The 27,683-nt window shown below is 42.0% G+C and overlaps 1 protein-coding gene and 1 long non-coding RNA gene across 2 annotated transcripts in view; one reads left to right on the top strand and one right to left on the bottom strand.

Annotated features, from left to right (window-relative positions):
* snd1 (staphylococcal nuclease and tudor domain containing 1) overlaps nt 1-4,217 on the top strand; it is a 137,283-nt gene extending 133,066 nt beyond the window's left edge. Inside the window, exons 23-24 of the mRNA XM_042078130.1 lie at nt 2,488-2,532; nt 3,354-4,217. Of these exons, the coding sequence (XP_041934064.1) occupies nt 2,488-2,532; nt 3,354-3,419 (111 nt within the window). The 3' untranslated portion in view covers nt 3,420-4,217. The remainder of the gene's footprint in view (nt 1-2,487; nt 2,533-3,353) is intronic.
* LOC121696953 lies at nt 223-21,584 on the bottom strand. Its single transcript, XR_006026362.1, has 3 exons — nt 21,573-21,584; nt 12,295-12,307; nt 223-300 (listed from the first exon to the last, which is right to left on the bottom strand). It is a non-coding gene; the product is annotated as an uncharacterized LOC121696953 (long non-coding RNA).
* Nucleotides 21,585-27,683: the final 6,099 nt, after the last annotated feature.

Raw genomic sequence — 27,683 nt, 5'->3', positions numbered from 1 at the left:
GTTTAGTTCCCATGTTTTGGGAACTAAACCCCGGACCCCGCCGGTCCGTGAAAAAAAAAAAAAAAAATAGGAATCAAACCGGTCCATGGTACATAAAAGGTTGGGGACCCCTGCTCTAGAGAGTGGGTTGGTGTCTACTTTCTACTGACAGTTTGATACCTCATTAACCAGGAAGAGTCAGACTTATTAATGGACATTCTATGCTTCATGCAATCAGACCTTTTTCAATCTGTTCTTAGAGGGTTTTCAGTTGAAACGTTGAAAACCAAAGCAGATACTTTGAAATAAAAATGAATCGGACTTCAGCATAATGCTCTACAAAAAGTCAACAAAATGTCTGCCTTTGTCCCCAAGTTACCATTAGCTCAGTGTGCTTTTCTGTGCCACTGGAAATGCTAATGCAGTGGAAAGGGTCTAAACAGACACATTAGTCATAATTAGCCCAGTCAACATGCCAAAGGTAATTATTTAAGCCCGGAACAGATCTAGCTGTAACTTTAATGGTTGTCGTATAGAAATGATGAGCTGTTTTGTTAGCCATTCACAATGATCAATCTTAAAGGAACTTGCTACTCTCTAATGAAATTGGTTTTATTGATGGAAGTTGCAACACAGCTTTTCAGGTGCTGCATCCCATCACTGTGCCCAGGTAGCAGTGCTTCCCCAACATGAGAATGTCATTTCAAGTGTGTGTCTGCTTAGAACATTGCTGTGTCTCATTTTACATTACACTCCATGTGGTAAATGCACATTTTGGAGTTGTTAGGATGTTTACAGAAGTTTTCCTAGAAGTTTGCATGTTCCTTTAACAATGCCTCACGTGCTACCAGCGTGCAATAGAAAGAGAACTATCATATGCGGCAGATGCGGTCTTATACAGGACTTGAGGGACATGCTCTCACTTACACCACTGATTGAAAGCCAGTCGTTCATATCAAATGAATGTTTCTATGTCTGCACAGGGCTCAAAGTGATAAACTGTTCCCTTCCTATTAAGTATTTATACAACACTTAAGTGGCTAGATGTCCACAGTTTCTCACTGCAATCTGTGCTATGATGGATGCAAATGCACTGTTTCCTCATCACTGAACATGCCTGGAAATGAACTTGATATTTTTCTGCCCAGTACATTTTTAACCAGTTCCATACTATTAACCAACACAATGAGAGCAAGGGAAATCTGCTCTCATTGTTTGCATTTTTTGTAAAACAGTGAGAGGCTTATTGAGATTGCTGTTGTAAAGCTCTGTAGAAATGGGATGCCAGTTTAGTAGGATTTGGTTGGACAGTGTGATGAAATTCTCCCTTGGCAGTTTCTGGCAGAAAATCTTTTGGTTTCTTTTTTTTTTTTTTTGGCTAAATCAACAAAGCTGGTCAGCATATACAGTAATGAGCTTTGCACTAAAGCACAAAGACATTCCTCCTCTCACCAACACGGTTTTGCGGCCAGAGCACTGCATATTCCTTGCCATGCTCTCTCTTGCCATCCTTATGCAGTGACAGCCGACGCAGACTGGGCAGAAGCTCCCCTCTTGCTTGGGGCATCTGCCCAGCATATGGCACCCTTTCTGGGGTCATCCAGCTGGGTGGAAGCCTAACCCATCCCCTTTCCTTTTAGACGTGCTGATCAGTTAGCTGAGATGCAGAGGGGATCGACGCTCATGTTAGTCTCAACGATTGCTGAACTTATTTGTCTTTTTGTCGGCTAAGTCAACTAGCTTCATTCGTTTTGACTGTGGTCATTTCTCCATGAATGCTGGACAAAAGGACACCCAGAGAAGGGATTTCACATTCTGGAATCGGCAGTCTGCTGAATCTTGGTCTTTAGGGGACTGATTCATGAGAATTAGCAGGACTGCAGTCACTCAGCCCTCAGGCAATTGTATGCTGTTAAGGCTGACATTTTGTGCCTGTGTTTTTGCGTACTTTTCTTAGCGAGTGCATGCAGTAGAGGGCGGCTGTCTGGGCTAGCTTAAAGGTGTTGGTGCTTGTTGGACATGGCAGGGATGTATTCGGTTTGTGCCTGCAGATTGGTTGACTGTGTCCCTCTAATGGATGCCCAGTCCAGAAGAATTTTGAATGGAGAATTTTTGTTTTGTTTCCCTTCCTACTCTTTTATTTCCCTCCTTATCACACATGGTCTCAGCCAATGGGACTAAAAAGGCCAGTCTGCCAGAAGCACTCAGTATGTGTTGTCCAGGGATGCACTTTTGCTTGTTTAGTTGTCTGCTGATGCCCAGAAATGGTGGCATCAACAAACATCTGCGCTCTGAATGTTATAATCAGACTTTGTATCTGATGCCTTATTATGTACACTGATAAGTACATCTGTGTTGTAGTTGACCATCCATTATTGAAATGTTGACAGGAAATAAATTGTTTATATATATAGAAGGAGCATGTCCATGTATTGTGTATTACTTTTTTAAACAAATGTCTGATTGCTTGTCTGTCACCATTTAGAACTCCATATTTCATGTTTGCAGGTGACTGAATACCTGAATGGCCAGGAGTCAGCCAAGAGTGCCAGGGTAAGTGGCTAATTCAACTGTTCTCTCTCTCCTTCTCCTTCCTCTCTCTGAGCCGGTGGGAAGATGCTACACATGCTATTGGCAGACTGCAGCGCTCCAAGTGGATCCGTGCCTGGTGTATCAGCCTCTTTTGGAACCATGAGTGTCAAATTCTCCTTGGCAGAAGTGCAAGTGTTGTACCTGCTCAAGCATGGGAAAAGTGTTCCCTGCTTAGACTCATTACACAAAGATAGAAGCCCAGTCCCCCCTCGCTTTTAACACTGTGTACAAATCACCGACTGCAGTGTGCTCAACAAGCGCCAAGCTACAGTGTTCTCTGCTAGACACATACAGGAGCCGTTGATGTTTTTGCTCCTAACGACTGCACTAATTATCTTTGGCGCTAATTAGCTGTGATTGTGTGAGTTAACAGCTTAACACACTTACTGATGAGAGGAATAGGGTGTGTCAGGCACAGCGCAGCTTCAACACACCCTTGGAATCCTCATGAAAATCTAGGCTCTAAACGGAACATTTAACATGGAAATGTTTTATGAGAAGAGACCTAAGTGAGATTTTATGCAGAGGGAAAGGACAGGGAGGCATCCATGCTCAACTGAACCAGAAAAGTCTCCTTTTAAATAGTGAGGCATTAATAATGACCCTTTCTGCCTTTCTCTAATATCCCACAGTTCAGTGGTTGACTGCATTTGTTCTGCTTGCTGCTGTATGCGATCCCATTTTTAGCGGTGCTACATGTTCTGTTGATGTTGGAGCACAATTGCACTAGTTATGGATCATTTCTCACTAAGTGCATCTCTTTATTGCCGTCTCTTCTGCAGCTGAACATCTGGCGCTATGGAGACTTCCGCGCTGACGACGCAGATGAATTTGGCTACCGTCGCTGAAATGTGCCATTCCAAAGACCGTGTGGAAGGCGAGATGCACACATGGACAAGAAAAGAAATATAACAAAACATAAAAAAGAAAGCATCAACATTCTCAACTTGTTTCTCTGTCTCTGGTCCTTTATCCTCTGTGCATCTCCCTGTCTTCCCTTGACTCTTTGGGTGAGTCATCAAAGACTTTTCTGCCCCAGCACACCTTGGTAATCAAATATCTTTAATATCCAGTAAAGCCCTTTCACTGTTATCCTTATCAAAAGCCAGTGGCCATCATCTACTTTACCTTTTAGCCAATTAAACGACTTCTAGCCCCATGTGGCCAACTCTTTTAAGTGCTCCTCCTCAGAGGATTGCGCACAGTAAAATGAGTGGGCTTTACAAGCAGAGGGAGGTACACAGAGGAATCATGAATTCAACAGCTTGCTGAGAAAACACTTCCTAGGAATGAAATGAAATAATGTATTGAAATGTAAATGGATATTATTTTGAAGTTAGATAAACCCACTCAAAGTGAACTAATGACTGTATTTTTGTCTTTAATGTATATCTGAGTGTTTAATTACATTTAATGACTTTTTATGTAGGGAGTGTTTTTTATTATTTCTTGTGGCAAAGAGCTGCCAACGCCTTGACAAGCATTTCTCGTCCTCCGCTGTGAAGTTTACATTCAATAATGGTCATAATATCTCTTATCTCAGCCTGTCTTTCTCCTGCTATGGCAGATACAGTGTTTGACTTTGTTTCCCCTTTGATGGGCCTTTTCAGTGTATTTAAACCTGCTAAATAAAACAAGCAAACCTATATGTATGAGTACATGTTATTGACTTTGTATTAAACATCAATTATTCCTTACAAAGCAGGAAAGCAGTCATCTAATTATTGTATTCATGAGAGGTTTGGGTTCCTGATCATTAAGGCATGTGTACAGGGAAACGGATTGCATCTCTAAGATGAATGTCTCTTTTATTTGTACAGTATACAGCAATGCAGTTATTGGACCTTTAACTTTTATCTTGCGTGTCCTTAAAATGGCTAGTAAGACATGAAGTTATGACAGGTTAATTAAATTGCTGGTTTAACTTTGTTATAAACAGTGATTTCCAACAACTGCGGTAGTTCACCGTCAATCTCAAATAGATCAAAAGGCACTTGAAAATGAGCACAAGTTAATTTCTCTCTGTTTGTGAAATAGAAGCAAGGAGAATCAATTTTTCATAATCCCAAAGCATGTTTCCCTGGAAGGCTTTTTGGTGGGTTGGGGGTGAAACACTGTTAATAATTTAAATAGCAGAATATGTTTCAAACTCTGGATCTTGAACTAATGTAAGTGCAGTACTTATGCAGCGACAGGCATTTAATTGTGCAATGTCTTTCAAAGAAGGTGTGACTAGTCGTGTATATTTTAGGAATCCACAGCAGCTGATTCCACTGTTAAGGTACATTTACTGTATGTCTGGAACACTATTGCTCAGACATTTATCTAGTCATTACACAATTATTGGCAGTTGTGAGATGAGGTGGATAGTGTAAGCAAAACTTGTTCTCAAGTAAAAATATTGTTACTTTATTATGATAATGAAGTAGAAGCATGGGTGGCATGTGGCAGTTGCTTAGGGCTCAAAATGCAAAAGGGGTACAAAAGTTTTTGAAGTATTTAATTTCCTCTCCTCACCCCCTCACAATGACTAGAGAAGACCACTTAAGCCTTCTACTTAAGCTTCTCACCCAATTTGTATGCTTAGGCTTGAAGTAAGTTGTAGCTTACAGCTTCATAAACAAGTAGGCTACTAACGCATGCGCTGAGACCACTGTGCGCTAGCGAACTCCCATGTGGTTACAGAGTGTCTGCGCTTCCATTTAAGGCAATAGGGACATCTCATGAGTTTTCTATGATCTTTTGTAGTTTCAGCTGTAGATCTTTGCACTGTGCAGATTATGATCTCGGTCCATATTCACAACTGAAACGCACTTGCACAATCACTGGCCATGCAAACATCTCCTCATTAAAAACACTGCAAAGATACTGTTAAAAGATAAACATCTCATCATTAAAATCACTGCAAAGATACTGTTAAAAGATAAACATCATCATAAAAAACACTGCAAATATAGGGCCCTATATTGATGATCAGAAATGCAGCACTTAGTGTATTCTTATCACAACGCAAAGCTTATTCCTATCTTATGTTTTTTGCCATGCGCTTTTCTTTTATGATGCACCCAAGTGTCACAAGCACGGTTCGTTCGCCGCTCACGGGCCTCGAACCCTAGCCTGACGAGCCAGACCCACATTAAAATGTAGGGTCTGGGCACTCACCGTTTGCAGTGCTCAGTCCGAGGGGCGGGATAATCAGTTGTCTTTCAAATTCGCTCTGCACGCAATAGGACAGCGGCAGCGCTATGAGTCCCATGCGTTTCCCACCAGCGGAGCTAGTTGGCTAGTTCAAACGTTTGCCAACTTAATAAAAGCTTAACTCGTGTCACACTGTTCGCCAACAGCAACATCCATCTTATTTGTTTTCAAGTAGCAGGGAATTCAAGCCAAACCGTTGCAACTCTGCCATCAATCATTATGTTAAGCCCACCTAACGACTCTATACACGATTTCATTGGCCTGATTGAGTTTCGATTTCTGGAGCTCACAAGCCAACGGAGAGTTGCTAGACTAGCCCTGGCCGCTAGGGGCGCGTCTAGATTTCTAGGCTACTCGAACCCGCCACCTTGACACAAACACCGGCATGGGAGACGAACGTTCCAACCACTGAGCTAAAAGCCCAGGCTTCCAAATCAGCGGTTAGAAGTGTTCTTACGGTTAGGGCTGTGAGGATTTACATGGGCAACTAGCATGCTAGTTCAGTCTGCCTCCGTTACACAGGGGTGTGGCAATTAATGACCTAAGGTGTGGTCTGGCACATTATCTGAAAATCGTTATCTTACTCCATCTAAAAAGCATTACAAAAAACCTGGTCTATAGCAAAATATGAAGCACAGCTGAAGATGCTAGATGAGATGTCACGAGATAACTCCTCAGCAGGATAGGTTTTTTATTCAGTCATTCGACCATTATTGGCAGTGGCATAACTATAGTAGGTAGGCCTATACCATTAAGAATCAAACTATCAAATAAAAACGGCTAAATCAAATCACCATCTTTCTTTGTCGTCATACTGTTTCGCCAGAGTATCTTTCTTTCTACTGAGATGCAGCAAGGATTTCTAGGTAAGCTAAGTGATTTGTTGTGATTTTTTGAATGGATGGTGGCTGCACATTTCAGTCATCGTTCCGACCAAAAGAGAGATACTTCAAAGTGCAGGTATTTAATGCAACTCTGGACATCATAATCAGTCAGCTCTCCCAAAGATTTGCAAGTAGCCTATGCGGGAAACTTGTGTTTGAGTCTTAGACCCTTCAACTCGCAGGTGATGATGAACTGCTTGAAAAGGCAAGACGTTTGTCAGACCATTATAGCAGGGACATTGCACCGACATTCCCAACACAACTCCTCTCATTCAGGTCTTGCTTTAAAGCAGACATTTCACAGAAGTCATCTATTTTTCAACTTGCCAAAATGCTGGTGGTAGATTATGACAGTGTAACATCCACATTCGGGGAAGTGTGTACTGCTCTCATGTTGTTTCTGACATTGCCTGTGACTGTGGCAACAGCTGAGCGATCTTTTTCCAAACTCAAACTTATTAAGACCTACCTAAGGAGCAGCATGGGGCAGGAGAGGCTCAGTGGGTTAGCTATCCTGTCCATTGAAAATACGAGAGCCAGAGCATTAAATATTGGGAACATCGTTGACGATTTTGCACAACGAAAGGCTCGTAAGATGGCCCTCTTCTAATGGCCTAATTCACGCATATTGGGGATTGTATGCATATGAATGATTTTATTTGGTTTCTGCACGGTTAAATAAGTTAGGCTACATTAAGTTTTGTTTCTGCGCAGTGCGAGTTTAAGCAAGCAATCTACCAGTACGCTTGCAGTTTCAGCAGAGGGTTAAAGAGGCGCATTGAGTGTTCCCATAATTCCATGCGAGTTGATGTTAATGCAGTAGGCCTAATACTAGATTACCCTGGCCTGCAGGCTGTTAATAAAATTATTTTTAATGTTTTCACATGTAATGGATCCTATGTAGTCTTGTGCTTTTTATTTGAAATTGAAATTGTAATCTGTAACTACTAAACTACTTCGGTGCCTCAGGCCCTGTGCATAAACAATTGAAGTCACCCTCATACTCTGTATTGCATGTATCAGAGCTAATTCATCCTGGGTCAAAGTATGTTAGTATGAGGCCTGCGTAGCGCTCTCGCACCTGGCCCCACCATTGGTTTAATACGCCATTGATTATTGGGAAAAGTGAAGTGTTGCTTTTTTCAGGTGTCTGATTGTCAGTTAATAGTGAAAGTAGTTGATTGTGTATAACTGTTCTGTCGTTGACTATGACACCATGGTGAAGTTAGTTTCACACCTTGCCAATGAGTTCAAATAATAGACGAGTGCATATGTGTGTAGGCTATACTCTGCTAGGTTTTGCTAAAGCAGTTTTAGGTGGAATACGTGTTCCATACATTATCGTGTGCAAGCAGATTCCTTCAAATGCGTGGCTGACTATCAAAATACTGATGCGCTGTTTGAAGTTGAGCTGCTTGCTGTTAAAAGTAGCCTACAGATGTCATTTTCATTGGTTCAAAGGATATTACGTCCAAAACACACCCATGACTGATTAAGAAACATAAGAACCGACGTTTGATAACAAAACCACCCCAAGTGTGGACTGGACAAACCCCTAAGCTATTTAAGCTATTTGCCAGTGACCATGTGTTTTAGATTGCCAAAATAGGGCCCATAGAGTTAATCAGGGTTTTTCTTTACTATTTCGTTTTGTAGCCAGTCATCTTTATTTATTTATCTATCTATCTATCTATCTATCTATATCTATCTATCTATCTATCTACCTACCTATCTCTCACCCTTTGCGGTAGTCATTTAGTGCATGCTTATTACAAGCACAGACCTTTCAGCCAATCACCATGGTCACTGCAAGCAGGCATGAGAAATTATGTTAACCATAGCAACAGAGCTCTTATCCTAGGAATTGTTTTTTTTTTTACTAAAAGTTGGTCCCAGCAGCCTTTTAAGGGAAAACTCTCAGTTAAAAACCTTTAGTGCAATTTTGGAGTACTCATAGCGCTAAGACAAAATGCTTTGTGAATACACGCCCAGAAGAGCCATATGGATGGAATGGATTATTTGATGTGTACCCTCAGATTACATGTCAGATCCTTTTAATTTGTATTGTCCGTAGAGAAAGCAATTTAGCGCTGAATAAGCTCTTCACCAACAACATATCCCTCTATGAATACACTATACTCCCACATCCTTTCAGCCTGTAGGAGTAGGAACCTTATTTACATGCAACACATGCTCTTTAGATATCAGCTGTCATAATATCTGGCACCTCAACCTAATCATTTACAGTATCAGTAGAGCGATACCATCTATAGGGTTCTCATGATCAGTCCCCTGATGACCTGCCATCCCTGCTGTATCATCACACACTGAGCTCCTGATAGGATGAATACAGAGAGAGGAGTGTAAAAGGCCCATTCTGTGCTGATGATGCACTGGAGTTTATCATGCTCCTGATCACCTAGTGAAATCTCTAACAGGCATACAACATAGATCTGCCTCTTGTACTTCCTCTGCTCACTGCCAGTCCTAGAGAAATTGGACAAGCAAAGCATCTAGCAGGCATCCCCCCCTTATCATAAACCAAACACACTCGACTCATCTTCCAAAACCCTGTGTCACTGTGGTGTACATGAAGTTTAGACAGATTTTTGTTGTTTCTTGGAAAAGATCCACCTCGAGATAACATCCTGTTGAAAATACTGACAGAGAGGAGCTGCGTTTCATGAGTACCCCACTGGACTAGCCCGGCTTGTTTTGTCCAGCCGATGACATTAAGTCAGTCACATAGGCTGCCCCATGCCATTTGTTGTGAATTTATTAGCCTTTATGTGATTGATTGAGTTATTTAATTATTTGTTCTAATCTCACTAAAACTGCCTGTGGGCTGACTGAATAGAAATGACTCTATGGAGCATAACTAATTACCTTAATTAGCATATGCAGATGAGCTGTGTTATCTTCTGTACAGAATGTTGCTTATAGTAAACAGGGCTAATCACTAACAAATTTAGCCATTTAAAGGCTGGTAATTGCATATTGTTTAAACAGATGGGTCCGATTTGTCCATTCATTCTGGTGAGCTTATGGAGGGAAATTTTGTCTTTATTCTTTTCATTGAAAACTACAGATACACCTAAATCACTCACCACTAGACAGAGAAGGGACACTAATAAGATGTTTGGGTCCATGAATGAGAAAGTACGATTCTGCCTTTGGTGACTTAATTTGAACATGCGCAGATTTTACAGTTACATGATGACAGCAGTATGGTATTATGAACAGGAAATGTACCAATTAGACAACCTTATTTCATCCCATGCAACATGAAGCACAGCTATTCTTGAAGCATGTGTGTTTGCCCATAACAACTACATAACACTGTTTGCAATGTGTGAGTCAGTGGTTTGTAAGGATGTTTAGCTTGTCAAGGAAATACATTTCTTTCCTTTTACAATGTAAGTGTCATTGTGAGAAATCAATGAATAACCACACTTTGTATGTGTGCACGGCTGTGTATGTGTGTGTGTGTGTGTGTGTAGATTGAAATTACCCTCAGGGTTACTTTTCCTGGCTCTCATAGCCTCCCTTAACTATCCATCTGTGTTTGTTTTAGTTTGTCCTTGTACAGTATGTCTGTGTACATGTGAACGATTCTGCCAGGTCTATTACAACGTCTCTCTTTCACCAAAATGATCATTGTTTCATCATGTGGCAGAGGACTAGCCACCTGTTTTAATGGTTTTCAACTGACACCAGAATTCTATAATGACAATCATGACACAGAAGACGGGAAGACAAGAAAATGAAGAAAATGATGATTATGAAGAGCGGCATTATTTGTCAACCCTTTTTTTTATCTTTTCCAACCACTTTTAAGCTCAGTTCCCAGAACGCACTGCGGACAAACCTCCCATCATTCTCCCTTCTGCCAGCCTGTTATGGGTAATCAGCCATGCTGTATGTCTCCATGTATCAAATGTTCCGCTCGGCAAGTCGTCCCAAGAGGAGCATCCATCTTACCTGCTGAACGGGGGGGTCCTCTCCTCCGTTTCCTTTCTCCATCTCTATCAGTTCTCCCACTCTCTCCAAGGACACAGAGTCATTATAAGGGAGGACATGCACGCTATGGATTTATGTACGCTGGTGAAACCTGTCCCGTAGCTATGTCTAACCTTGGCCATCGCCTTTTCTGCTCTGGTATCACATGAACAGAAAATAGGCCGAGGGAAGCGAAGAGAGTCTCTTTTCTGAGCTCTGCAGGAATCGCTGGGCTCACTGCGCATATGGCCATACTGAGCTCATAATACATAATACATGCTCACTGCACTATGTTCTCAGTGTAGGGCTGTTCCAGATTTCTTTCTCAGCCTGTAAGTGTAACCAAGAGGAAATGCTCCTTCGAGACGGGAAGACATGATGTGTTTAGTAAAGCTGAACTGCTTTGACCGCAGCTACCATCAGCACATGCAGTCTGTTAAATATAAATCAGGCCTCACAGTCACTTAAATATTCATGAAGTATGTTGCGTGTTCAGGTGGGTGGGATGGTGAGGCAAGGTGCTGGGAAGAGTTGCAGTGCTGGTGTTTATGCGTGAGACACATGTGAAGATGAGCCCTCTGAGTGAAAAGGCCCTGATGGTGCCACCCACACTCCAGAGCACAGAGCAGAGGATAGGAGGGAGGGCCTCAGTGTTGTGTGTCTCAGGCTGGAGTGTTGTGCTAAGCATCACGCCCTGCACTGCTGCTGAAGTGCAGCTCACTTATTTCCCACTGGAGGGGCCTGCTGAGAGAACACTTTCATAGTGGATGTGTGGGTGGATGTGACTCACTTGCTATGAGAATATAGCAGTAGGCTACCGCAGTGCCTCTCACATGAAGACATGACAGCTGTACGGCTGCCAAAGAACTTTTCTGTAAAGGGGACACAAGGAAGAAAGAATGACTCGAACATCATGCAAGATCAACTTAAATGGTTGCCTCATGAAAGCCTTACCAAATGATGGAAGACCACAAGCAGTTGTCTTTATGTTGGTCATTTTAACATTATTATGACCATGTTACATTTTTCTTTATTTGTCCCAAAAATAGTCTAAACAAATGAACATGACAATTCAGCAGTTTGATGCATCTCATCTCTTGTGCTGGTGTGTGCAAGTGTATCACTGAAAACCACAGCAATAGAGCAGTCCCTGAATGCCTTAAGACTGTACCCTGAATACCCCACACAGTGTTAGGTCTATTTAAATTAATGAAATGAATCTGCCTGAGGTCGGTTGCTTTTAGAGCTAATTACAACACCCATACCTACAATACCTTACTGTTAATAAGGCCAGAACTGCAGTATCTCTTTGTACAAATGCCCCTGCCTGTCACCACTGTAAATGTTTGACAAAATCTAAAAAAAAAACACTCATATCATGCTTAATTGGATTTCACATTTTAAATTATATAAATCTACATAATAAATCTATTAAATGTTGAAGTCTACAGCACAATCTCTTTCATATCTAATAGTTATGTATTTCTGTTTCCGTCTGAACCAAGGGTGTTTGCACATTTCTGACAAATGAAGTCTATTTGTCTCTGCTCTACAAGCTCTCAATTGGCTAAATGGTCATTCTTTACAAGCTATTTTCTTAGGAAATGTTAGGCTAGACAGGCAGCTGTTTGACTAAACCAACCATAAGCTTTAGCCTATCAATGAGAATGAAATCATTGCCATGGTTACTTGTAGGAAGTGTTTCTATGCTCTTTCTTCCTGTGCATGTTTGTGTGTGTATGTATAATCCCTAACTAAGCTCCTATTGGACATTCATCCCAATGATTGATGCTCTCTAATTTCCCCAATGTGTCTTACTGTGAGATTTTTCAGCCCTACATACAACTGATGTTACTTGAGATCTTTCTTTAAAATATCTGGTTTGACATTGTTAGAAAAGATAATTTTCCTAATTGTACTGACAATGAAATGTGTGTGGTCCACTTAATAAAACTCAAGTGAATGTAAAGACAGCATTAAGAGAAAAGAAAAGGTGCGTGTGTGCATTTTCATTCGGCGGTTGGTCAGACATCAACACCATCTATCCCATCCAGATTTAATAGCTGAGTTGTTTATGCTTATGTTTGTGTTCATGCTTATGTTTATGGTATTTGGCAGATGTTTTTGTCCGAACAGAAAGCCTCTGAAACATCTGCAATACACATGTAATGCAATAAAAGGTTATTAAATCTAATATTACACAACTACATGGGCTTGGGCCTGCATGGGCTCCCTTAATCACACACAAGCTGCTATCATGTGCTGACTGTGCAGTTGTTAAGATGCACCGCAGGTCATGCTGTTGAGAACAGATGTCAATTAACGTAATGATAATAGAAAAGTCAGTACACTGAGAACAAGATGACATCCCCCAAGGGCTCTTGGGATTTGGATTTGTCATTTAAACATAATACAAATGTGAATAAAAACAAATCAAGACAACATATCAACTGCTGAAGGAGAGAAATGTTAGTGTTTAAATTTAACTTAAATTATTTAATTTAAATATATATCATATTCTTTATAATATGTTTTAACAATATTGACTGTAGATGATGTAGACAAAAATTTAGATTAATGGCCTTTGAGTTCTTAATTTTACTTTCAAGTTGGAAAAAGTTTACATTTTTTTAACAGAAGAGCATTTAAGTAAATTTACAGATGATTGCAAAGATGTAAATGATGAAAGAATTATTTTGAGGCTAGATGGATTATTATAGCACCACCAATAGGTGCAGTGCCTCAAGTTTGGGGGTCTGAGTAGTGAGGGGTCTCCTGGACCATATTCTTAAGTTTTTAAGTTCCTAGGCCTTACAGTTTTGGCTGCACAACCACTTTTAGCAGAGAAAAATAATAATTATAATATTAAAATAATAATAATAATATGGAGAACAAAAACAATAGGGTTCCCGCAGCTGTTGCACTTGGACCCCTAATAATAAAAAATACTCATCAAAGCCCTTATCCCAGTCTAAAAGGTCTTCACTCTGTTTTCACAATCAAAGCAGAGGACCATTTGAGGTGGGGGGTCATTACTGCACGCAACTCCTCTTCATATCAAACAGCTCTTAATCTCGTGTGATAGGAAGCCACGGCTCCAGTCAAAAGGCATCACTTCCTCAAAGACCACTGACCTGCATGCGCTGAGCTTCTGTTGCCTTTTTATGTATACACACTCCGAGAGAAGCACAACGTATAGAGTGGGAGGTAAACAGAAACAGATGTTTAGGGATGTTGCAATTGTTTCACCTATGTTCTGTTTCCCAGAACATGACAACTGTATATATATAGTTGTAATGTTGTCATTATGTTTATATGGCCATATTTGTATTTTATATTTATGATGGGTCTCAGACTGATTTGACTTGTAACATTAGTTGTGTTTTGAGGTGGAGGAAACAAATTCATCATATTTCTGCACTCATTTAGCCCTTCTGGTTTCGGAAAGTCCATTGACACAAGGCACACAACCATGTGAACTCAATACTACACTGCATCTAGTTTCTAGACAGCTTGCCAGTCTGTATATCTCCCACTTCACCAAATCTGTGAGACGCTAATGTGATGTGAACACTCGGAGGTACAGTAAGCACATCAGCCTTTTTAAAATGTAGCCTCCTCTCCCAAATGGAGGGTGTATACAGTTTTCTCAGGCCACAAGAGAGCTCTTTGCCAAGTCTGCTTTTCTGTTCCACAGACTGAAGGTCACAAAGATCTCCAAAGTCAGAGTCTGTTTGGGAGACTGCTAGCAGTGGCAGCTTTCAAGTATACTTTCAGAAAATGCTGTCATTATATGGATATGCACATTTGTGAGGATTTCAAATATGTCATGCATCCACTATTCAATAAGCAAATATACACAAATGATTATTATTATAGGCTGGTTTTGAAACCAGATTTGTGTGTTCTCAATGTACTGTATATCCATAGTGTCCAGGCATTCATATGGATGCAATACATTACTCTGTAGTAGCTGGTTTGTGCATTTCATCTATGGAAAAGTGATGCATGTTCTCCATAAGAAGATGTTCAAATGCTGATGGGCTTTTTTGAGCATATAAGAAGCTTTGTGATATGGTATAGTGTCACAGGGGGCTCAAAGTATGAGGTCCTCGCAAAGTCCTCTGATTTTAATTTCTTTGATGACTAGAACAGTGCCACTGAGATGACATTGCGAAGCCCCCCCCCCCCCCCCCCCTTTAATAAAATCCCTGGTTGTAATCTAATTTTCCTCCCATTTGCACTCTTTCCCCTGTTTTACATGTCCTTATCTTGGTGCTATATATGGCCATGCTTAACCCCTGTGGCAAGTGGCCGTGTGCCACATCCACGTGTTTCCACCCGGGAGAGCATGCATGTGCCCACTCCTAGCTGCATGAGCGCGTGGCGTGGAGCGGGTGGGGGTGGGGGGAGAGCATGCGTGTGCCCGCTCCATGCTGCATGAGCGTGTGGCGTGGCGTGGCCTGGCGTGGCGTGGAGCGGGTGGGGCTGTCCCATGTGCCAGCTGTGCTCCAGTGCTCCGAGGAGGAGCAGAGCGCCCAACACTGAACACTGAGGGATCACACAAACTCATGCCACAAGTCATCACCAAAATATGCTCTATTTTCTATATTAAGAATTATGCATCCTCATTTGACAGAGGGGAATATTAGCCATGTTTGACTGTGTTTGTCAAAAGACCACTGCATATCCATGTTACAACTTTTCTATTTAATCCTGTAATGCATGATTGCTACATCCTTCTGCCAAAGAACCTTTTGGATGTCCACATTTAACAACAGACTACATTACTACATGTGCCCAAGTGTTCAGTGGCCTGGGCCAAGCACTGCCTCTATGTGGGAGCTAACTGCATGGCAGGTAATTAAGGTAATTAACACCCCATCAACGTACCATTTAGACAAAGGGGGGGGGGGGGGGGTGTTCAAATTCAAAGGTGCTTTATTACCATGACTATTTTGGTACAGTGTTGCAAATAACAGCTGTATCACAATCACAAAAGAAAGAAAATAGAGATACAGCAATGTGGGTATTAAAATGTCAACACAGAACACAGAGTGTACTTTTATGTGCATGTGTGTGTGTGGCGGGGGGTTGTGTGTGTGTGTAGGGGGGGGGGGGTGTTGTGTGTGTGTGTGTGTGTGTGTGTGGGGGGGGGGGGGGGGGGGGTAACCTGTATGGAAGTAAATAAGTAAGTAAGTGGACTTCAAAGCGCTCCAAACAAAAACAGCATGCCAGACAGAGAGGCAAAAGACACCAGCGTACCCGTTACTGGGCAACACACATACCACACAGTACATGTAGCACAGTAACTTAAGACATAAATGAACAAATAACAAAAAATAAATTAAACATTTCTAGCACAAGAGTCCACACACACTTTTCATAAACATGTAGACAAAGGCAGCAAAAAAGCCAGGTCCATGGACGATGGTGATTCTCTTGCCGTAGGCAACACAGAGCATGATGTTCTTGAACAGTCCAACCAAGTCCTTGGGCCATCTGCAGAGTTCTGGAAAAACATATCTGAAGTCCTGAACAGTCTGATTAGAGTAGGCTGGAGTAGACGCTGAGAAGACTTGCAGATCAGCAACTCAACCATTCCGATAGCGACCATTCCATTCCTGAATTCCCGCCCACGTCTGTCCAGGGTGATGCTGGTTGAGGCAGCCCGCTGTAGCAATGTAGCAGTATCTCAGTTGCTTCTGATAGGCTAAGTTGGCGGTCTATTTGGTAAGTCGAGTGACCATGGTGCACGGCAGCTTTCACATCAGCAGTTCTTCACGTCCGGACAGCAATTGACGTTAACGTTAGCGACGGATACCTCAGCTCTTGTCAGCCAAGACTCAGCCCAATGGACGTTGACTGGCAAAAAATTTAGAATCATTAGAATCAGGCAGAAAAGCACTGAAAGCAATGCCTATAATGTTAGCCTGAAGTAGCCTTACTCAATTCTAGTCAGAATATGAGTCTGATACTGCTCCATTGGGACGTAATTATGGGGCGTGTTTCGACCGATACAGGGGGGGAATGCCTCTGCACTCAATTGGATAGACCTAACCAATCAGAGCAACGAAATAGCTTACCGTGAGGTGTAGGAAGAAAACACACAAACCATCCTTCTTCTCCACAAATGCCTTAAGATTGTTTTCTGGTCTTTTGTAAAAGTTAGTGCCGTCAATAACTCCTAGCCTACAACACTCATTAGCGAAATTTAAAAGATACGTAGTAGGGTAGGCTATTAGGAAAAAAACAGATAGCCTATATCCCCTCCGTTTTTAAAAATAATTCTGTTGAACACTGATATGCTACAAACATGTTAAACAGCTGGGAAAGGCTGTTGCAAATCCCTCAAACAGGTGGTCAATCAGAGATTTCAAACGAACGAGGGAACATGTCGCAATGCAACAGTGCTGTTTTCCCTTGATGAAAGTGAAACCACGAGTTTTCAGAAATAATCGTTTTCAGTGATAAAACCTCATTAAATAATATGCATTTTCCATATGGGGTCTTAAAAGCCATGTATCCTTCTAGCCACAGCGTTTTTGTTTCAAACATAAGCCTAATCTAAGCGTGCTCAGAAGATGTGATGCTGTTGCTCACCTGTCCATCATCGTAAAGCCCGATTTGATTGGTCCACCTTATCTAGGGCGAGCATACTTGCTCCACAATGGAGCAATGCCAGACCGAACTTCCCGACCTCAAATGTTGTGGGCGGGACTAAGTTCGGAATGGCACCCAGGCTAATATAATGTTATTAATCCAGACAAATACAAAAACAGAACAAAACATCACATTAAATTACGAAAATTATAAAACAAATCAAACAAAAACAAGATGCCAGAAGAAGTTGCATGACTCGCCAGCGTACCCGTTGCCTGAAGAGTGTGTGTGGGTGTGCGCTACTGTGTAAGTGTGTGATTCTGTGTGTGTGTGTGTGTGTGTGTGTTAGCTTGTGAGTGTGTGTTTGTGTGCAGTTTATGGATGTGTGTGTGATCGTGTGTGTGTGTGTGTGGGGGGGGGGGGGGGGGGGGGCGGGGTATGGTGTGTGTGTGTGTGTGGGGGGGGTGGGGTATGTGTGTGTGTGTGTGTGTGGGGTGGGGTACATTTCAAAATACACATCTCAATTTCTCAACATCCCCTACCAGCAACCCATTACTCAACACCACCATCTACAGACCGATGGGTGTACAGTCATTAAATATATACATACCCCCAATGGATGGAATTCTTCAAAACTGAAATGCCCACAAGTTTCATGTGCCTCAGTGTTTCGGTGTCCCAGGAATCACAAAAATTCAGGAAGTTCATGACAGAAAAAAATCTATAAAAAAAACTCCTACATGACTGCTATGGGGGTCAGAACAATACCCATGCTAAAGTTGACTAAAAAGAGGAATATAAAATCGTTTGGAAATTGATCTTAATGCCTTAACTAAAAAAATGAGGAAAAATCCAACCTTTATGGACACCAATTTTCTTTATGAATGAATAATGTATCGTAAATAAATAAATCAGAGAGATCGGCATGGTTTTATTTCAGTTAGCCTATAGCTGGTTTAATTTGCATTGAGAGATAATCTTATGGAAAGTACCCCATGCCAATCCTGAGATATGGTGAAGGGTATGTGATGATGTGGGGCTATTTTAATTCCAAAGGCCAAGGGAACTTTAACAGGATGCATAGTATCCTGGATCCATTAAATAAAATAAATATTTGCCTGGCTCTATGGGAATTTAACATAGGGGTGCGAATACTTTCTATTTTTTTTTCTTAAGACATTAAGATCAATTTCCAAAAGATGATTTTATATTCCTCTTTTTAGTCAACTTTAGCAGGGGTTCAAAAACGTATGAGCCTCACTGTATGTGCCAAACACAAATCTTTGAATCCTTGAATAAAATGCAATGCCATTTATGTCACTCAGGCAATAATGACCAATAATGACCCACACCTGAAGCACATGTTTGCCTGAAAGATTGAGAGACTGCACCACCTACACCCTTCATTCATCCTATTTCCAGATTAAGACTGACTAATAACACAGTTCTCATGGAATATTGTCAGTGTTTGAGCCTGTCCGTTTCACATTCACTATGTAGATTCTCAAGTGTCTGGCTATCTGTGCGTCTCCCTCTCCGTATTGTCTTGGCATTGCCTTCATACCTGGCTTTGCCTGCTGGCAGCAGATGCCATCCATCAGCACAGGGTTCCCATTAGGCAAGCCATCGCCAGTCCTCCAAGGCCCCATCACAGACGTGAATGAGTGCATACACCCATCCCCATCACCCTCTCTGGGAAAGAATGGACAAAGGAGCTTCATGCTAGGAGAAAAATATAATATCAGAGCAAGGTCATACTAAGACTCCCCGTGGATCACTTCACTTTCATTGCAGAAATCTCTTGAAGATAGCAGTGTGGCCATCTTAAATACCTCAGTAGCAAGAGGTTGGATTGTACGGTTAAACAGCGTTGTTGTGGTTCTCTAATCACAGCCGTAGTAGAGATAAGACATCATTTGGTCTCCATTTATCTAAAACCTATGATGACAACAATAAGGAAGTCATCCATATCTACATCTCAGCCTAATGATGAGTGTTCAGATTATAGAGGATGGCTGGGATGTTAGTGTTACATCAGATCCATTTAAAGGTAATTTAATTCATCTGCTTTGTCAACTGAATATCATAAGAAGTATTTTTAGATCCCAGCTGCTCACTCTTGAAACCTCCAGGGTCATTTTGAAAGAAGAGATCTATAAAGCAAAATTTGGCTGGAAAAAAATACAGCTGTCAACTTAGAGAGAATATGAAATATATTGGATACACATGAGTAAACAAAGATTTTTGATTAATTCAAATATGAGAAAAAAAGCAGAATTTTTAAAAGTACCTTCAAAAAAACAAAATCAATCTGTTTTACCTACCTTGAGTTGCTGCATTCAGCAGTTAAAGCAGCGAGGCAGCTATAGCGCTACACTCTGGGGGCGTATTCGTGTGAAAAATCCCCAGATTTCTTCTTTAATATGTTTTTATGCAGTTGACGATACACCAATATGACAGTGGTACAGGATTAGATAGAGCTACCAGTAAAAATAACCTCCTTGCATAGAAATTGAACACGTGATATGCTCATTTTTAAGGTCACCTTCAATACACTCAACCGTGATTGACAGCAGTACCACTGAGTAAGGGATTATTGCTGAATGCTGTTTGCATACTTGAACATGAGAGCATGGCTATGTGTGGACACATGTAAAGAAAGACCAAATGGCTTGGGCAGTTAAGTTCCTCCATGAATGCTGAGTCTTACATTTGGAGCACAATAACCTGAAGACCAGGACAGCACTTTGCATTCCGTTGCTGGATGAGGAGATTGGTGGATTATTAGGTGAGGCAACACAGAAATAAATTTGATGAGCTCGGGCTTGATAACGCCCAAGCCCACACCTCCTCCAGGTCAAGTATTACTTTATAAATGTTATCTGATTGCTGGGAAGTTTCCAGTGCTTAAATTCAGCAGAGAAATTAATCTCTGACTAAAATATTGATGCTGCGCAAGTGAGGTGAAGCAATCAGGTAATAAGTGGGTGGGCTCCAAAAGCCCTCTAGATAAGCAGAGTCAATCAGGCAGCTTCACCCAGGGCAACAGGAAGGTGAGTGAGGAGAAGTGGTGGTATGTAAAGGGTAAATAAGGTACTTATTTCATCTTCATTGCTTTTGAAAGTCATATTGTACATATGCATAACTGCATGAGTCTGCAAAATTAAATTCATCCCATCAAATAAAACAGATGTGACCTTTTGCATTAAGTGCCGCTGCCTCAAATGAGAAAATACACATGCACGTGCACACACGCACAGACACACACACACACACACACACACGCACGCACAAACACACAATGTTATACAATTTTATTCAGGGCTGTCACAAAGAAGCCATTTATAGCCTGTATAATTCATAGTACAAGCAACAGGGGGAAAATAACACAGCACAATGAAAGATTCATGATTTTTTTTACAATGCTAACGTATAAAGTGCTTGCACACACAAATACAGCTACATATGCAAAATGGCAACTGACACACGCTTTCATGTGGAAAAACAGTGCTAATTCAGCCCTGATAAAGGGAGCACTGTTTGCAATATTCATCTACCCCTGCAATAAAAAGAGGACAACCCCAGAACTGTTGTGTGCTAAGAATAGCATTTTCTCCCTGTCTGGCAAATACAGGGGAACTCTCTACTTGAACTGACCCAGATAAAAAAAAAAAATAGTCATAGATAGCCTAGAAATCTAGACGCACCCTAGCGGCAGCAAATTATATTTGTTTCCAGGGCTAGTCTAGCAACTCTCCGTTGGCTTGTGAGCTCGAAAAATGAAATTTCTATCAGGCCAATCAAATCGTGTATAGAGTCGTTAGGCGGGCTTAACATAATGATTGATGGCAGAGTTGCAGAGCTCCTACTTGAAAACAAAGAAGATGGATGTTGCTGTTGGCCAACAATGTGACACGAGTTAAGCTTGTTTTAAGTTGGCAAAAGTTTGAGCCAACTAGCTCCGCTGGTTGGAAAACGCATGGGACTCAGCGCTGTCCTATTGTGTGCAGAGGGAATTTGAAAGACAACCGATTATCCCGCCCCTCGGACTGAGCACTGCGAACGGTGAGTGCCCAGACCCTACATTTTAATGTGGGTCTGGCTCGTCAGGCTACGTCATAGAGGACAGAGGGGCACAAACAACAGTCAAGGGAATAATACAACTTGATTAGACCTGATACAAATCAAGAACTTGCAAAATGATAAAATGATTTAAGGGTATTTGAATGGCAAAACATCAAAACTGTTTCACCACAAATATCATCTTATAATGTTTCTTTTTCATAATCCCCAAGTACTGTGGAATGGAATCATCACTACAGAATGCAGTACTGTCATTATGCAGTTGCACTGTGTGCTGTGTAAACCACAGTTCAGTTAATTGCAGCAGCACACTGTTCTTCTCTAGAAAGTGGACTCTGATAAGCAGGTTGAGAGACTGATCCCATTTTCCGACTTAGATGGGCAATCTGGCAAATTTTGGCAAATGCCAGATGGGCCACTCCACCTAGTGGACTGTAGGGCCACCAGCAATATGAGGCTGGTTGTGGCCCACTTGATGTCTGAACAGTTCACCCTGTCCCACATAGGGTACAACTGGTTAACAGGTGAGAGAAGCTATAGCCATGTTTGGGTTCAGGGAGCACCAAAGCCCTGTGCATGTGCCTCATTTTATTTCCATTCTGCCCTTGCCCATGCCCATGCAGATAATGTCCATGCTCTCTGGGTCAGATTGTGTCCTGCCACAGCTTCACTGCACTCCTAGCCACATCCATAGTATGGCCGAACCCTCTGGTCATAAAATCAGGCATACTTGACATTGTAAATTGCCTCAAATCAATCCTACCCTACATATTATAGCTACATGGTGTCCCTGTAGTAGAACCACACCCATACACTATTGATTGAATCCCACAGAATGTTACGCAATACTGATGTCCCTGAATCTATTTTGAAGCACTAAACGTTATTTCTTAACACTTTGACAGTGAATCCTAATGTCAGTAAAACATTACATGGTGATAATAAGACTACAGTATAATTCAGGCTGTAGCACAGATGGGAAAGCAGTAATGGACACATGATAATAAAAAACATAATTATAAAACGTTTGATGACTGAGAATAACAGTATGTAAAGTAGCCTTGGTAGATGATCATCTTTGCCCCTGTGGTTAAATAAAACCTGGAGTGCAATGGGAGAGAGCTGTAGTTCCAGAACATTCTATTTTGGGTGTTTTTGTTGTGTGCGTCACTAGAAGGAGAAAAGGGCGGAGGGGAGGGAAGGAGGATTTGTGAGGTAGAGATATACTGCCTCTGCTCTGGGTATTAGCTCAAGCCTGCTACAATGCCACTGATGCTGCACCCACACAGGCACATGGAACACAATGACTACCTGCAGAAAAATGAGAGAACTGTCTGAAATGTGCCACAAGCGAATGTGGAGGAATTGCACAATGTGCACAAAATCCAGACTGGTAGAGCAGTTTTAAAATAAGAAACAGTTTGATGTTGATCTAAATTAGACCTAAGGTAAGGGTTACATTTAGAATGGGTTAGAGGGAAAGGGGTTAGTTAGGGGGTAAGGGGTTAGTAAATGTGGCAAACATAACCAATTGAATACTGCATTATGCAGTTGCAGGATATACAGGAACATCCTTTTGAGTCAAAGAGACTCAACAATAGAGACTAGACACAGAGAGACAGCACAAAAGAGAGGGAGAAGGAGAGGGTTAAGAGCTTGGAGCAACAACTTGGCTATGGCATAATAAAATAAGTGCTCTTGGATACAAACCAGCATGCAAATTCTACTGTGTGACTTAAAGCCCCCCATGATAAAAATCAGTTGAAAGGGGTTAGTGCCAAAGACTTTCCTCAAAGACATTATTAACCTTGTTTCTTTGGCAGATGCTGATCATAGACATCTTGCATTGTTGCCCTAGGCTCATAGAACACAAATGGCATGGAAGAGAGGAAGTGTGTGTATGTGTGTGTGTGTGAGAGAGAGCAAGAGAGAGAGAAAGAAAGAGAGAGAGAGAGGGAGGTGAAACATAGTGAAGGTGCAAGGCTGTGGAGAATGTGAAATAATGAGTCCTGGTTCATAAATACAGATGGGTGATAATTTAGGGCCAGCCAGAGAGCGAGTGGATATTTTCTATTAGAGAAGATAAGGTACATTGACAATACAAGAATGGCGGCTTATTAAAAGTAACACAATACCTAATCTCTATGTGACAGATAAAGGGCCCTCTGTTGACACAATTATTAACATGACAATGGCATATTGGCTCTTCTGTACATCCACCCTATTTCCTTAGTAGAAAAAGAGATAGTTCTAGATTTGACATGTTTCTCATCAGTTATACCATATTGAGTACTAACTTCCAGTAAGTCGCAATCTAACTTTCAGTAGCAATGCAATGATTCCAAATTGGACTGTATTTAAATCACCATCAGACCTTGTGTGCTCCATTCTCAGTTTCCGTGCCCCTTACACTGCTCTCTCCCTCAGTTTGGACTCAGTGGCCCCTCCCTCCCATTACCTGATTGGTCCCTTTCTCAGACCCCGCCCCCTGGGTCACTCCTGAGCTCTGCCTCAGAAAGGCAGCTGGGCGCCGGCTAGAGAGGCGCTACAGGACATCTGGCCTCACTGTACACCTGGAGGCTTTCAAAGACCACATCAGGGCCTATAAGGAGGCTCTCTCTAAGGCTAAGACACTCTGCTACTCCACGCTCATTAATAACCAACACAATCACCCCAAAATGCTTTTCTCAACCATCAACAGACTCCTGCACCCCCCTGACAACCCCCAACCCTCTGATGCAGTGGGCCTGTGCTCCAGCTTTTCTGGATTTCTTTGACAGCAAAGTGTAAGCCATCCACAAGCAGCTGCAATGTCCTACTCCACCCTCTTCTACTCGCCACCATCTAGGTGCCGACACCCTCACTGCACACCAGCCGTGGCTCAACGCCCCCACCTCTATTGCCCCCACCTCTATTGCCCACCCATCACACTGCTGCCTCTCTACCTTCACCAAGCTGGACATCGACCATGTGCTTGCCTTGGTGTCCAAAGCAAAGACCTCGTCCAGAAAACTGCATCAATGCCTAACACCCTGGTGAAGACTTGTCTCCCTATCCTTTGTCCCACAATGGACTAGAGTTCTCAACGGGTTGGCCCGACAAACCCGACAGGACCTGCAGGTTCGGGTTGAAAATATAAGCAAATGACTCGGACCTCGGGCTTAATCTTTTCCGCTCAGTGAAACTGCTGTTCACCATAAAGAAAGTCTGGCTGCTGCGTGCAACGTGCATCATGGAGAGGGGCAGGGGCAGACCTGACACCGTTGCGTGCACACCTTTAGCCTGGAGAAGAAGATGGAGTTGGTGAAAAGTAAACTTCCCGCAGGTGAATTCACCGTGGCTACAGGAGTGGAAAAATCAGAGGTGGAAAGTGTTTGGAGTGGTGCTGGATTCTGATGGAAATTCTACAGGTTAGCCTATGTGCAATGCTCAAAATGCAAGGTGCTGATGAAATATGTGACTGCAAGGCGAAACCAGTTGCTTTGGTAAAATTTACAAAATTAAAGGAAAATTCCGGTATTTAGCACTTTGTCCCTTTTCTGGTTTGTTTTGGATGAACTAGAGTTCTACCAGAAAGACTCAGTAGACAGAATAGAATCAGTTAACAATTTAATTAGTAAAGGAACGGCTTGGATACAAGCATGATGGAGTCCTGAATAGGTAACAGTCTTTGGCGTAGGCCCCGTCTCGGATCCGTCCAGCGATGAGCGGATCTCATCTCCTGCCGATGGATGAAGGCAGGGGCGGGGAGCCTACCCCCAAAAGGATGAGTGATGCCCGGGCGGAGACTCAGTAACTTGGTTCTGAGAGGAACAAAGACATAGTATACATACAAGATAATTTAAACAGCATGTCTGGGCAGGGGTGATGAGGTTGTGCCAGGACGCCGACAGAATTTTAAAGTGGCTAGGTGTTAACCATTTAACCTAGGGTTGCAATGGGGCCCCGCAGCATGCTTTCGCTATAGTGGGATTTAGAAGCTTGACGAGCTGGGCAACCAGCGTCTAGGGCAACCTAGACCAATGCGGCGGCCGGGCAACCGGCGTCCAGGGCAACCTGGACCATAAACACTTCATGATCTGGGCGCCCAGTGACTAGCAAGCTAGTGCATCGTGACGAGCCAGGCAACCGGCATCCAGAGCAACCTGGACTTTAGTGCTTATGCGAGCTGGGCAACCAGCATCTAGGGCAACCTAGACCACGAGACGTGCCGGACAACCGGCGTCCAAGGCAACCTGGATTTGATCAGATTGCAGGGCTTTCCCGAAAAGTAGGCAAAGCTAAGATTGGCTCCATGTAAGCATGGGAGGAGTAAAGGCTACACTACGAGTCTTCCTAGTAGAACTTTCGCTGAAGCTATCATTGGTGGACACCGAAATTTTGACGATTGGTCCTGTCGACTTTTCTGACTCGTTTTGAATTGCCTTTGACTAGTCAGAGTGGCTGCCTACAGGCATGCTCAAACATGTCCTAAAACAACCCTTAACGTTCATTTTCAAAACTGTGCAACTCACCGAGTGGTTAGTGGTGTTCGTTGATTATTAAAATATATCGGCGCAATAGAGTGGTTAAGTCCCGCCCCTTCCGTTTGCCTCCATGGGACCTTTCTTTCAAAAAAATTAGAACGGCAGTCTATGGCGAAAAATAAATTATTTTCTGGTCCCGGTTGACTTGTGCCTTGAATTACCCATATGATGTTTGTCAATTTTAAAGACAATTTTTCATGTAAAGACATTTGCAGTTTGTTTCGTAACTATTGAATTACAACATTGTGAAAGATTGTAATTCCAACGACTACAAACCCATCAGTTGCGCTACTGACGTTAGCTCATTCACAGCCACACTAGATTGTACAAGCATACCAGCAACAGGTCTTAATTGGGCTTTCCTTGCCGAAGAAAATACCATGAGTCAGAGGATTAAACACATCAGGTAAGTTGTATTCGTCCATAGACTGTACATTACATACTGTTAAGTGACATAGCAGGCAGCAAGATGCAACCGTTAACTAGCATAACAGCTCTTATCGTTTCATTACGTTGGTGACGTACATCGTTCGAGACGAGAGATGTAGTCCACTGAGTGGATTCGCACAAAACCAACATAACTTTTGAAGTCTATCGAACAACAGTACTTTCTTGACGTGAAAAATTATCTTTTAAATTCACACACATCATATGTGAAATTTGTGGCACAATTCAAACTGGACCAAAAAATAATTGTTCTCTCTCCATTAACTCCCGTTCATAATTTTTTGAAAGATAGGTCCCATGGACCGGAAGTAGAAGGGGCGGGACTTCACCACTCTATGTATGATTTCCAGCCGTCTTATTTGTTATTGTGGAACTATTTTTTCAGACACCTCACAACCGCGTATAAACTTCCGCTCAATATTTGGGTATTGCTTCTGTATACTCAGTATATAGTATTACTTGTGTCGGTATGCGTGATTAGTGCCATGTTCCATGTTCACCGGTGTCTTCCTGCTTTTGTCCAATGGTTTATGTTCCCTGATTAGTTTGCTGTGTATTTAAGTGTGTTTTTGTCATGTTGCTCTGTCTGTCGTGATCCTTGTGTAAGTAAAGATCCTTTTGAGTTTAATCTAGTGTTTGTTATCCTGCATTTGGGTCCTCAGTAAGCATTGTCACATTGTTGTGCCTGTCATGCAAATAAGCTCAATCACGTTATCAACAGTATTTATTTCCTGGTTTTAGAACGGATAGCATTCAAACCAAAGCGAACCACACTGGAGTTCTAGCGGACTCTACTCCAGACCACCGTTTTCAGGCGGACTCTGGTCCAGTCTTGGGTTTGCACCCGAGTTCGGTAAACTGCGTTCACATGATCAAAATTAACCAAACCAATGGTCCAAACAAACTCAGAACTGTACCAAAGGCTCCAGTGTAAATGTGCCCTGAGAATGTGTTAGAAATTGTGCATGTGTCTGACAGTATTTCTGAGGGTGTTTTCCTACAGGTGGATTGTTTGGTCCACATAAGGCAAGAAAAACACAAAGATACAAGTAGATATGTTTTCTCTTTTTTCTAGGTAAATTGGTTAATTTAATTAGTTAATTTAGAATTTGTTTATTCTACCACCACTCTCTCCTTACTGGTCAGAAACCTCAGTATAACATCCAACTAGAAAATGGAATTCAAATGTAAAACTACCTGGCTCATTCATCCTTGTCTCATGAAATAATGTTATGGGTGTTATTTCATTTCTGACTGTTTGCATTATCACAAGACCAAAAGCAGTATTCTGACATGACATTTGTACTGTAAACAATTCACTATTATACCACAGATGATAATTTCACCTATAGGCAAAATAAAGCTCCATTTA

Source organism: Alosa sapidissima, chromosome 22 (assembly GCF_018492685.1).
Source record: "Alosa sapidissima isolate fAloSap1 chromosome 22, fAloSap1.pri, whole genome shotgun sequence".
In the NCBI taxonomy this organism is placed as follows: domain Eukaryota; kingdom Metazoa; phylum Chordata; class Actinopteri; order Clupeiformes; family Clupeidae; genus Alosa; species Alosa sapidissima.
Note: the sequence above shows the minus strand (reverse complement) of the source record. Positions and strands in the feature narration are given on the sequence as shown.